The 14,029-nt window shown below is 40.3% G+C and overlaps 1 protein-coding gene across 1 annotated transcript in view; it reads left to right on the top strand.

Annotated features, from left to right (window-relative positions):
- Window positions 1-5,002: 5,002 nt before the first annotated feature.
- Window positions 5,003-14,029, top strand: part of BMPR2 (bone morphogenetic protein receptor type 2) — a 167,800-nt gene continuing 158,773 nt past the window's right edge. Inside the window, exon 1 of the mRNA XM_010991737.3 lies at window positions 5,003-6,283. Coding sequence (XP_010990039.1) covers window positions 6,208-6,283 — 76 coding nt within the window. The 5' untranslated portion in view covers window positions 5,003-6,207. The remainder of the gene's footprint in view (window positions 6,284-14,029) is intronic.

The raw sequence follows: 14,029 nt of genomic DNA, 5'->3' as shown, positions 1-14,029 counted from the left end.
AAAATTAGTATTGATCAAGCATTTGTATAAAGTTATACACCCAAAAGGAATTAAATAAATGCTTGTTGATTGATTAGTAATTTTCATAAGTCACCATATTTCTGAATAAGTTGTAAGGTATAATTCAGAATTTTCTGGGCATCATAAAGGGCAAATTGTATACACTGATCACATATTAGGATATAAGTGCAAAAATCTCTTGCTTCCCCATTCTGGCTATGAACAGAGGGAATCATGACATCTAAGAAAAAGTAAAACAATGATTTCTTTTCTATAAAACTGTATAACTCAAGACTCAAAATTACACAAATAGTTCCAACTATTCCATGAAATAATTTTTTAAAAAGAATTACATTTTCACTAATATAAAATAATATACTGTAGAAAGGCTTTCTCTCAAATATTTCTGTTTTCAACTTACATCACTTAGGGTAAAAGTGAAAATTGTCATTATATAATTTTCTTCAAAGGAAACTATAAATGAAAAAACAACCTATGGAATGGGAGAAAATATTTGCAACAACACAACTGACAAGGGCTTAATTTCCAGAATATAAAACAGTTCATACAACTTAATAACAAAAAAAAAAAAACAACAACTCAATCCAAAAATGGGCAGAAGACCTAAACAAACATTTCTCCAATGAAGACACACAAATGGCCTATAGGAACATGAAAGGATGCTCAATATCACTAATTATCAGAGAAATGTAAGCAAAACTACAGTGGAGTATCACCTCACATCAGTCAGAATGGCCATCATTAAAAAGTCCACAAAGTCTTACGCTGATGTTGCCTATTATTTAGTTACTTTATCTGTTGGAAGTAACACATGTTATACTACTCTATATAGGCTAGATTATGCTCAATAACTACTCTGTAGTCACCATAGCTTACTATAAAGGTGTATTTTTCATTCAAGATACATGTCCAGTGTAGGTTCATATGGGGTTCTGCTGAGCTTTCAGGGACCCAAGCTAATGGAAGCTGCACCATCTTGTGGGTGTATTACCTGGAGTACTTAGAGCTTCTTGGTTGTTGTGGCAAGAAAAGATAGCTGGAGTGTCATACTGGCTCTTCTGTGTTTTGGCTGGAAATGACACACATTACCTCTACTACAGCTTCACAAAGAAGCTGGAAATATTGAGGAGCAGATGATATGTTTATGGAGCACCAGGTATCTGCCACACATGTCCAAGTAGCCACACTTCCTATACAGGTCCTAACAGGACAATTTTCTGTTGTCCACACTCTGAACAAGAGAGACTTAAGTTTGCTTTTAGGTCCGGAGGATGTCAAGGAGGGGTCAGCCTTCAATCTTATTTTCTTTGTGCTTCACATCTGGGATTTCCCCTCTCCCTACAATTACAACTGAATCTTCCAAAATGAGATTATGCCATGTCCTATTCCTCAATTTAATCCTAAAGATTAAATCCTGAAGTTTCTAAGCAGCTTTCTTTCTTTCTTCCCTTTTTTAAATGGAGGTACCAGGACCTCATGCATGCTAAGCATGTGGTCTACCACTGAGCTATACTCACCCTCCACTAGGCAGCTTTAAGTTGCCTTGTGTTACTGGACCCTGAAGGATGTTCTCGTGCTAACTTCTGGGCATCTGTATTGTTTTTATTCTAGAGTTAAAATTTTTTCTTATATTTTTCTTTGAGACCACCACTTCATGATGATAAGGTTTGTTCTTAAAAATTATGCAGTCTCTCTGAGCCCAGGTAACTTCCATCTGTCGACTTTTGTATAAAAGGGGTTCTGCCTTTGTCATTGTTTCAGTCCTTGTTCTAAAAATCTGCTTAGTCCTCCCAGTTCCCTCCTAAAACTAGGGTCTTGCAAGAAGACTTTTGCAAGTCTTCCACCTCAGAGGAAAGATATAATCCCTGAGGGGCCATACCATATAGTGAAGATCGATCAGTCTTGCAGACGCTGTTGGTTTGTCCACCTGGATTCCTCTGTTGCTCCCCTCATTTCCCAGTTTATTACTGCAGAGTTTTCTCCATGTATTAGAGGATCCTTCTGTACTACTTGTCGGGCTTTTGGTGATTAGAGTGCTAGGGATTAACTTCCTTTTGGACACCATAGTAGTTATTAGGGTTGTTTACAACTTTTCGTGTTTTCTTCCTCCTAGTAACGTGGGATTTAATTATGTTTCCCTTTTCTCTTGAGGTTAGGTTTGGTCATGTGACTTCTTTGACCAATAAAATGTGAGTGGAAGTAAAACATATTGCTTCTCGGTAGAAGCATTTTAATGGCTAGAACAAGACACTGCAGCACTAGCAATTAAATTTTATGATCCCTATTGTGGCAATCTTGAAAGCATGTATCTCAGTGAAGCCTCCATCAGTCTGGGGACCTCAGTGACTACAATGAGCAGAGTCCATGTAGTGGATGTTATGCTGAGTTCTCCAGGTCCACCCTTTAGGACTGGTACACAACCTCTCCCAACTGCTGGAAATATTGGTGGCTGACAGCTCTCAACTGGGTCCCTCTCTGGGGGTTGCTCTTGGCTAAAGAGAGCCTTCTCACCGAAGGTGACCATCCTTCCCTGGGTGCAGCCCATATCCAATGACAAGTTGATGTGAGGGTATAAAGATCCAGTCCCCTGCCTCAATTTAGGGCAATGTTAAAGGGCCATCCCAGCTCCAGAGCTCCCTGCAGAACTGGCTGAAGTCTCAGTTGCAACTGTGCTGCAGTTCAACCTCTCCCTCTGCCTGATTTTGTGACCCACAGTCTCCAGAGATTGTTCTTGATAGTGGAACCCAGTAACCTCCTGCATGCAAATCTCAGAGTATCAGAGTCTGTTTTCCAGTGAACCCCATTTGTGGTAGGCGTGACTTGTATTAAATATGTAACATGTGTGAAAAATAAATCTTTGTTGCAATAAGCTGCTGAGATGTTTGTTACAACCCAGTTTATCCTGACTAGTACAGGTAACAAACCTTGTCTGCCCTGCCAAGCCTTTGTTCTTACCGGAGTTTGGCTTGTCTGTCTTGCCTTAGTTGACAGATTGATTGCCAAGTTCTAGTTCTTCTCTGATGTTCTTTCTCATAGTGAGTGAACAACCATGTCCCAAGTGAGATATTACAAGAAACAACGGAAAAGGGAAGAGGGTTGCCTATCTATTTGTCTACTAATTATTCATACCAAGTTGGTGGCATAGTTTTTTTCCGTGTGAATTTCCTAGGACTCTTTTGTCTTTTCTATATAATTTATCATACATTTATAGTATGTGTAAGGGTACTTATTGTTTCTTAGGAAATTATTTATGCAAGTAAAAATAGGATAATCAAGTTCTTAATCCCAATTTGAGAAAGAAAAACAGTATACTACCAATTAATAAACTTTCTACACCTCTAACGTACTTAAAATCCTATTGCTCTGAGTGCTAAATCTTATGTCTTGAAAGTAAAATGGTAAAACAATACAAATTTCTTATTTTAGGCCTTTTGGGCAAACACACACACTGTAATAAAGCTAGTAAACCAGAGCAAATGCTCCTTCTAATTTTTTTTCCTTTTAAGGTATTTTATCATATAGAAAACATTTTCTCTGCCTTAAGGGTAAACAGTGTAAGACTATTTATACTAAAGAGTCTGAGAATACTAAACTGTATTATAGAAGATATTTAGTATGATAACAGCAACTAGCCTAAGGAATGTGGAGATTTATTTACATCAAATTCAGGTAAAGAGATAAAAGGGGACTTGAACAAGCAAGCAAAGAGTATGACTTCAGGAGTGTATCTTTGGAACTGCCCTTAGACACAATGAAAGACCAGCAAAACCAACCTTTAGAATAACCCTTCTGCTTAGTAGAAGGGAAGGCTAGACTTCACTTCCAAGATCGCCCTCCCACGCAGATTTTCCACCTCGCATTTAAGAATTAAACACGGACTTCTGATCATGGCGCCACGCACGTCACCTTCTCCTCTTTCCCCCAGCAAAATCCCATTCAAGTCGACCTGACCCCTCAGGGGTATGTAAGAGCTGCAGGGCGGGGAGAGGACTCTCTTCCCCAATCCTGGTTGCCCGGGTTTTTGCGATTCAAAGAAACCTACTAAACAAATCCTTTCCAGATTCAAGGAAGCTTCAGTGCCAGCAAGACCTGCTTTTTCCCCTTGGGTGAAAAGACCCGATCCCACTCTTTACACCGAGGCAGCAACTCTTCACCGCAATTTTCCTTTCAAATGCCCTAAAAAACTCCTAAAGACCCCAGCCTTTGTGAATAAAGGCCCACCCTCGAAGTGGAAACCTCGCTGCATAGACAGATATGCACAGACAGCAGGACAGCGAATAGAATTGTAAAAGAAAGGGTTCTTTCTGGCTTCGCATCCTTTCAAATGTTTAATATTCCTGTTAGCTAAGAAGAGCTACGGTAATGGGTGCTTGAGGGAAGCAGGACACCGATTAGAGGGTAAATACCAATTTAGGGGTGGTCTTTCCAATTCCGGCTTTTGTTTTAGTGAGTGAGGGTAGACTGAGGAGGCCAAGGTCTCCGGTTCTGGGAAAGGCGGGTCTGTCCAGGTTCTTTGGGCTTAAGGAGAGGCAGGCTCCGGCTCCAATAAACAAAGGGGGCAGTTTTGCCCCTCGAGGCTTTACTCTAGGAGTCCCAGAGGGGAAATCAGAGGCTAAATCACCAAGAAGAGTTTGCCAAAGGCTGGACAATAGATGCGGTCGCCTTCTCTTAAACACACACAGAAATCCCAAGCGTGCTCGTATGGAAGGGGTGTGTGTGTGCGTATGTGAAGGAGAAAGATCACTGCTGCCCATCGCGGGCTGCCGGCCCCGCCTTGCCCTCGCCCTCAGCTGCTCCAGGGAGGCACGCAGCTCCAGGGCCCCGGAGTCCGCCTCAGCTAGCCGGGGATCGAGGGGCGGGGCCGGGCGGGGCCGCGAGCACGCAGGCGCGGTGCCGGGCTGGTCGCGCAGCCGCCGCCGCCGCCGCCGCCGCCCGCGCTGCACCACGGGCCTGAGACAGACTGGGCCGGGAAAAGCCGGAGACTGAGGAGGAGGTGGAGGCGGCGGCGGAGGCGGCGGCGGAGGCGGGGCGACTCCGGTGACCGGGAGCGCCGCAGACTGGCAGCTGCGGCGACTCCCCTCTTTGTGTCTGGTCTGCTAGGAGCCACTGGAAGTGCTTCCCGGAGGGGCGCGGGGTGTTTCGCCGCCTGGTTGCCCACCCCCCTCCTCAGCCACCTACATCCGCCCTCCCGCCGCCCCCAGCCCTCAGCTCACAACGCCCGAGCTCCGCCCGGAGCCTAGAGCTGCGGGAAAACGAGGCGGCAGCGGCGGCTTCCTCGGGGCGGTTGTGATTCCCTCACTGGAGCCATTGACGGAGAAGACGAGGCTTTCACGGTGGAATCTACCTCAGGCAAGATGGAGCGGCAGCAATAAAAAAAAGGGAGAGAAAGGGAGAGGAGAGCACTCGGGAGGGCCAGAAAGGGCAGCCTCCCCTTACCTCCCTCCGCCCGCTGTCTCGGGGAGCTCGGGGCCCAGCCCGCCGACCCCTCCCCTCCCCCGCCTCCCACCGCCCCTCAGCCCCCCAACCGGGACCTGCCGGACCCTCGCAGGATTGTTCCGCGAAGGTGTGCAGGCGGTGGGTTCGTCCATGGAGGCAGGCACCTTTTTCGATCCAGTCGAGGAAGAGGATTTGCTGTGCTCGAAATCGGAGTAAAGGAAGCACCGAAGCGAAACTTAAAAGGAATCCTGCCCTCCCGGAGCCACGGGCGATGCGCTTCGGGCCGCAGGGCGCCGCCGCCGCCGCCCGCCCGGCTTCGCCCTTCCCGGCAGTCGGGAACTTGTTCTGATGCTCGGCACCCCCGTCGAGTCCCCGCTCCCCAACCCTCGGCATCCTGGATATGTTTTCTCCCAGACCTGGATATTTTTTTGATATCGTGAAACTACGAGGGAAATAACTGCGGGGCTTTCTTCCTGTCTCCCTGCTTCTCCCCACAGACATGCCTTCAGTTTGGGGGGCCAAAGCGAATGAACCCCCCCGGCCGCGAGGGAGAGAAGTGAAGGGAGTTTCTGCGGCGGAATGAAAGCTCTGCAGCTCGGTCCTCTCATGTGCTATTTGTCCTTTCAAACTGCATTGTAATACGGGCCAGATAAGTCAGACGAGAGAGGGGACTAGCCTCCTGGCTGGATTTCTCCGCCCGTGTTTACTTTCCATATTTCTTTGCTCTCCTGCTTCTCGGCTGGCCCAGGGATGACTTCGTCGCTGCAGCGGCCCCGGCGGGTGCCCTCGCTACTGTGGACCGTCCTGCTGGTCAGCGCTGCGGCGGGTGAGTAGCTCCGGGCGGCGTGTCGGGGCCACTTCCCCTGTGGGTGGCGAGGGTGGGAGCCCGCAGAGGCCGAGGCCTGCGCTCGCCCTTGGCGACGCGTCCCCCGATCGCCCTGTACCTGCGCGCATTTCCCAGGCCTTCCAGGGAAATAACCTTTCACATTTTTGTGTAGTTTTGGATCCCAACTCGTCGTATTCCCCACCCCCCACACCCCCCACGTGTGTGTGGGGGAAAGACATATTGGGTGTGGTATCTTGACATTTTTAGCTGTGAGGTAATGCAAGGATTAAAAATATTTTAATCACCAGTGAACAGTGTCTATTATGAGATCTTTGGAAGGAGAGCTGTAGATTTTTTTTTTAATATAAAGAAGTGGATTTGGCTTAGAGTAAAAAGAGCATCAACTATGTAACATACACTTGAACCTTATTTTTAGATTTAGATCACTCTATGGGAATCCATGTTACTTTCATTATTCCAAAGTGTTCCCGAATGAATTGGATTAATGTCGAGGAAGCCAGTACTGTGAGAGTCTTAGTGCATTGTATAATACTGTTTATTATTATCATTAGCCTGATTTTGTTCCAAAATATTTTATTGTATTTCCATTTTTTCTTCAATCTGGACATTCGTTTTTTGTATGCTTTTGGAATTACTGTTGGGCTTATAAGTATTTTCGGTAACTTTTTATTTAGTCATCTGATATCTCTTGGCTTTCCTGTCATTGAGACAACTTTGACCTCACTTCAGACTTCTAGGAGATTTGAGTCCTGAAAGTTCTTTTGACATTTTACTGAAACTTAAAGGGAAATGGTAGTCATCATTTCCTTAGGATATTTTGTTTTTAGTTCTCAGGCACCTTAGGAAAAACCTCATGTTCCGTTTGCAATTATTTTTCAAGAAGTCTTTTGGCGACTTGCTTTTAGAAATTTTCGGGAATGAATTGTACATATACTTGTTAAATTTGGTTTGTAATGGCCAGATAGATTATGCATTTAAAAACGAAGAAAAAACATTAACACCTTTCCAATTACTTTTTTTTAGTAACTAGTTTTTCAGTATATTTCTCATTGCTATGTTAGGTTGCTTGCTTATTTCCATTTAAAAAGTCTGTATTGGGAAAATATTGAAAGAAAATTTGAACTTTCCTTTTGTGCTTTTGATATTGTTGATGTCTATGTTATGGTTGCGTTAAAATAGTTTGAATTCTGAATTCAGTGTGTTTTGACACTGGTATTTTAATATTCTTAATCATCACAATTCTTTTTGGGGTAAAAATGAATGATTTTTGTCTAGATATCTTTATATTGTGTTAACTATTTAAATTCTCTAGTCATGAGCTGTGTGGTTCCTGTAAAATCTGAAGAGAGTAAAAGGCCTTAAGCTTAAGCATTCTAAGAGCAGAAATCTCAGAGCATAGACTTTTTAATGTCGTTTGTAATTCTTGACCTTAGAATGTAGATTCTCATTTATAGTTGACGGGCTTATCATTTTGGATCAGAATTGATAAAAGAGAAAAAACATTGATTTAAAAATAAACTTAATTTCTATTTGGTAAATAAAATACTAGAATAATGGCCCTTAAAAGAGATGGATTAAAGTAATCACTGCTTAAAAGTAGTTTTAGTCATCTTTTTTCTTTAGTATTATGTAGCACCAGATGCCAAAATTTGTGAAGCTGGATTTCAGAGCTATAACAATACTATTAATAGTATTTATTGAGTGTTGCTATGCGCACTTTTTCATTTGATCCTCATATATTTTCTTATTTGATCCTCGTGACAATTCTTTACTCTAGGTTCAATTATGTTCCTTTTATAGAGAGAGCGAGTGAAGTACAGAGAATTTAAATAACTCGCCACACAGTCAGTAAATTGTGGAGCCAGGATTACAGCCTGCACCCGTACCTACCACATTAATGATGGCAACAACTTCTCTAATTGGGAACTTGAGGTAGAGTTAGTGCCTTCACCAGATCAGCCTTTGAAAAGAAGTAGGGACACTTGACAGGATCTTGGTACAGCATTAGTTATGCAAATGTCATGGTTCTAAATGTGTAAAACTTTGCTTTGCTTAATATTGGAGTGGCTAGTGCAGTTTCATTAAGTGCTAGGTGACTAGATATAGAGCCTGTGTAGATTTGGAGTATAGAGATGCAGTGATGTAGCTAGCAGGTGCAGATAGTGCAGCTGAACAGGAAAAAAATACTGAAGACTGACTGATACCCCATCCCTCTTTGGGGTCATGGATAAACCCTCTATTTCTTTTGAGTCCCTCTTTTCCACTTACTCTGTCTAGTTCTTGGATTCCTTAATTCTATGAACAGTTAGTATGCAAAAATTAGAATTTATGAAGAATATGATGTGCTTGTTCGGTTTATAAATGAATTCTTAATTTTAATAAAAGGATAATACAATGTAATATTTATTTAAAGATCAGCTTCTGTTAAAAAATTTTTTTTTTAAGTTGCCGCACTTTTTATTTAGGTTGTAATGGTTACAGATAACATCTAACCTTATATCCTGCCCCATCCTATGCAGCCCACTGAGCAGACTGAGCTACCCTCTCCCACCAGTCTTAGTTCTTGTTTTCCTCCTACATGTCATCCGTGGTGGCCTGCGAGGCCAGGGAGCCCATGGTATTTCGAATGGCCTCATTATTAGGATCCATGTGTGAAAGTTTCTCCAGGACACTCTGAAGGAACTCAGGGTCCTATATCATGTCATAATCCTCTTTCTCCTTGGCTGGCTCAGATGTGTCCATGGCTGAACTGGCACCAATATCAGCTGATTCTGCTGAGTCGGTGTCATCTGATTCTTCCTGCATTTGAAATAATTCACTTGACTGTATTTCAGTTTTACATACATCTCTTAAGGAACACACACATTGTCTAAAGTAAGACTTACCTCTTTGTTCTTGAGCAGTTGGTAAATATTGTTGAGGAACTAGAAATTTAGTTTAGTTTTTTTTTTTTTTTAATGTTGAGAATCTCAAGATGTAGGCACTGCAGGAGCACCTGTGGTTCTTGATAAAATGCATATTTCTGGCCCAGCAGTCTAGATGTACTGAATGAGTATCTCTGGGACTATATATATTTTTAAAACTTGAAGCCCAAAAGATTCTGTATTCAGACTTTTTTTTTTTTTAAACGAAAGCACATGTTTTGCTTGTATTGTTTGTATTCCGACAGGGAGGCAATTAGATTTCTTCACTGATTTCTGCTTGGAGGCCTGGGGATTGAACCTGGGACCTCCTGCGTGCTGAGCATGCGCTCTACCAATTGAGCGATACCCTCCCCCGAAGCCCAAAGATTCTGATTCAGTGTTGAGAACCGCTGCTTTATGTAATCAGTCTTGATTGTTTAGATTTCTTAAATATTGTGATTCAATCAGTTTTGCTGCATAATAACTGACAACCACAGAATTATAGTAGCATTCAACAGTGAGCAGTTATTTTGCTCCACTTCTCCCATTCAGGTGCCCAGGCTGGAGGGAATGGTAACATCTCTGTGAGGGAAGCTCATCTCATGGCAGTGATGGCAGAAGCACAAGAGGACAAGCCCAATCCCACCAATTTCTAGACTCTGCTCTTCTAACATCCCTTTGGCCTAGCCCAAAGACAAGGGGTAGTGCAGTATACTTTGCCTGTATCGAGGCCATGGTTAATATATGGATGTATGATACTTTTGCTGGGAAATGAAGAATTAGGACTTTCAATTGAAGATATAGTCCAGGAGGGAAACTTCTCTTACCATTCGAACAGGGGCAAACTCTTGATTAGGCCTTTGCATAAAAATTATACCAACTTTGGTCTGCACAAAAGCTATCCTGGCATGTGGGTTGCTCTCATGGTGGTATTGGTGTTGGTGTACGTGTGAAACGTGGGGTGGGGGATGTTTATTCCAGCTTTCCTTCATGAAAGGCCAACTTTCTTAACAGTGAAAGAGAAGAAATTGAATATGGTCTCTATCGGGTAAATTCTAACTATAGAAGGTACAGAGTGAAGTCAGTAAAATTCAGTTGTTTTTGTAACTGTCCATACCACTTATTTCAGCACTTGCTCATGTATTGCCTTGCTGTTAAATATTAGTTTTGTGTATTTGCCTGTCCTCCCAACCTGATAATTGCTTCTACAGGACAGGGTTCATGTCTTAAATTGTTTTGTAATTAAGAGTTTAAGAAATACTAAATGAATGAATAGTAGAAGGGAATTGGACCCAGTAAGTATTGTAAGATTGTTCAATACATCAAATGATGTTTTAGTAATTTATTCTTTGTTTGTCCCAGTTCTTTCAACTATAAAGTAGTTTAAATGTTGTAGTAGGAAGACCACTGTCTTGAGTTAATGAGACCTGGATTCTATGTGATTCTAGGCAAATAGATTATTTAACATAGTTTTCTCAGTTGTGATATTATGGACCAAATTATGTTTGAAAAGCAGATTCCTGGACACTATTCCAGACCCACTTAATATGAGTATCTGGACAGTGAGTTTGGGAATTTACATTTTAAACAAGTATCTCCCAGGTAAATTTTATGTACCCTTAAGTTTGAGAACTACTGGATCCAAGAGTCCTTTTAACTCTTAGAATTTACTTTATTTGTTTGTTTACTTTTTGTGCTAAGTATAACCTGTTCTGGATCATCTATTCAGTCAACATTGATATGAAACATTTCCTATTTTATGCTGTAAATAATTACCCAAAACCTTTTTCTTAAAACTTGCACAAAAAATTTTTTTCTGTCTATTCTTTGTCTTAAAGGTGCTTATGTTATTTAACGAAAAGTGCTTTGCTCACCCAGTGTTGTATTATGTTTATTTAATTTGTGCTTTTATTTTGGCTATGTCATTATCCTTTTCCTTCTGCCTAAAAGAAAAATTACTTGTTAGTAGAAAGTGGTTTTCTTTTACTGTTGATGAAGTTAGTTAGTTAGTTAGTTGATTGATCGATCTATCGATTGATTGATTGAAGTACAGTCAATTACAGTGTATCAATTTCTGGTATACAGCACAATGTCCCAGTCATGCATATACATACATATATTCATTTTCATATTTTTTTTATTAAAGGTTATTACAAGATATATTGATGAAGTATAAAAGAATTAGTGCTAAACTAAATTAGACTAGATAACATTGTTTGAGAACTGTTGATGAGAACTGCAGATGAAGTATAGATAAAAGAATTAGTGCTACAGACATTATAATTAGATGAAGATAATTTGTATCTCCTATTAGACAATGCTTTCTATTGAAGACAGGACTTACTTCATTCAGCTTTCTGTATCCAGCCCCTGTAACAGTGCTCAGCATTTGATTTGTGGTCCATAATTTATTTTAGTTTAAATAGTCAGGTGACCACAGAACAACTGATTAAACAATAAAGTACTCAAAATTAGCAATTTGAGAGAAATGTATTCATTGATGACTTACATAGGATTTAGTTCAGTTTCAGCATTTTCTCCAATTTTTATCCATGCTTTACAATACCCAAGTAAGATAGGGATCAATTCATGCTAGAAGAAACTCAAGGAAGATAGAGACTTAGAGTAAAATCTTTATTCTTAGCAAGCGTTCTTGATGAACCATCAGCTCCTCCATCTGAAAAAGTGTGCGGTTCTTGGGCACCATGCTAACTTACGCTTTGCATCATCTCAGCATGCAAACAAGGGCTTTTCCAGAAAACAACTTCACTCAGCATTTGAGCAGTGTCACAAAGAAAAGCTGATCATAGAAAAAATGAATAGAATTCACTTCCTGAATGTTGAACCTGCTCTTATTTTGTATTGACTTTTATTTCCCTAAATAGAAGGGCTTCCCATATGTCATTTACATATTTCATCAGAACAAGAAATATCTGCTGACTAGAACTGTGATTATATTTTCTTTTCCTCAACATGATCAAAAATATTTAAACCTGTGTATGGGTTCTTTTCTAAGTACTGTACATAACAAGTTAAGAAATCACAGAAAATCATTTAAGCATTTATAGTGTCTATAAATAATAGCAATATTTAACATTTAGGACTGTTATAAATGTCATTTATATTTTCTCAACTAAACATTATTAAAGCTCTTTTGGTTAAAAGAAAAGAATTAGTGCTAAACTAAATTAGACTAACACTGTTTTGGTTTCAGTTACAAATTAATATTCCTTGGAGTCCTCCAGGTCAGTAAATTGCATATATTAAATTTCTGTCCACGAAAGAAGAATTATATTCTGATTTATCTGCTGGAAGAAATTAAATATGAGTGTTATGATATCTAAGAATTCATGAATTTTGACCGTCTCGCATAGCACTCACACATGTTGAAGAGACTCTTATTTCCCCCTTATAGTTAAATGATCTACTCTTTGAATCCTTTCTAGAGGCAATGAAGATGACATTGTGATGATACCACTTATATGTGGAATCTAAAAAAAAAAAAGACAAACAAACTTATTTACAAAACAGAAACAGACTCACAGACATAGAAAACAAACTTATGGTTATGGTAGGAGGAAGGGGATGGCAAGGGATAAGTTGGCAGTTCTAGATTTGCAGATACTAACTAATATACATAAAATAGATAAATAACAAGTTTATACTGTTAGCACAGGGAACTATATTCAATATCTTGCAGTAATGTATGGTGAAAAAATATGAAAACAAATACATGTATGTTCCTATATGACTGAAGTATTGTGCTGTACACTAGAAATTGATACAACATTGTAAACTAACTGTACTTCAATTAAAAAAATTTAAAAAAGGAAAAAAAGATGACTTTGTAGAATCTTGAATACAATAGACTTAATTCGTTTTTGTTTTTTAAACTTTTTATTTGTCTGTGAGATGGATATTGACAGCTAAGATTACAAGAATACATACATAATTTATGTATACTCTATGTGAGGTTAAAAATAAGCCTGTAAATAAATGACATGAACATTTTGGAATATATTGCCTTAACAGAAATATTAGAACATAACATTTATTGCTTGCTCTTAATTGCGCTTAATATAATAATTGTTTGACGGTAAGTATTTTGTTTTAGACACAGTTTCTGTTCCAGTATGCACCCATGGGAGCAGCAAGAAGGATATGGGGGCTTTAATAGGACAGGTAACATGGAAATAGAATTAAAATGTCCAGTCAACAAACATTTATTAGTGCTTCCTTTCTTTTCTATATGTTGGTGGATTCAAGGAAAAATAAGAAAGACTGCCTCTTCTCCTCACAACTATCCCATGCCATAGCCTGTATCACTTTGTGAAGGAGAATTAGATCTCATACTGTTTGAAGCAAGGGTAGCTATTTTGCAAACCTTTAGCAGTCTTTTTTTTCCTCTCTGCATATAGGTATGTAGGTATTCTATAACACAGGAAAAGAGACCGTGTTCTAGTGTCTTCTGGCTGATCTCCACCCTCCTTTTATCTTTCTTTTCTGCCAGCCTTCTTGAAAGAACAGAGAACACTTCTTGATTTCCATATCCTCAACTCCTTACTTGCCACCCTCGCCCCACATGTATATTAGGTTAGCAGTGACTTTGTAATTGCCAAATCTAGACACTTTTCAATCTTGTTCTCTTTGACTTTTCTTCTGAATTTGGCCGTTTTGATCATACCTTCGTTGAAACTGTCCTCTTCTCACTTCAGTGACTTTGCATTTCCTTGGTTCTGTATCTTCTTTCCTTCCCCCTTTTTATAAAATATCCCTTTGATTGACACTTGAGTACACGTTACTCTTATTGCTCCTCCTCTTC

Source organism: Camelus dromedarius, chromosome 4 (genome assembly GCF_036321535.1).
Source record: "Camelus dromedarius isolate mCamDro1 chromosome 4, mCamDro1.pat, whole genome shotgun sequence".
NCBI lineage: Eukaryota > Metazoa > Chordata > Mammalia > Artiodactyla > Camelidae > Camelus > Camelus dromedarius.
Note: the sequence above shows the minus strand (reverse complement) of the source record. Positions and strands in the feature narration are given on the sequence as shown.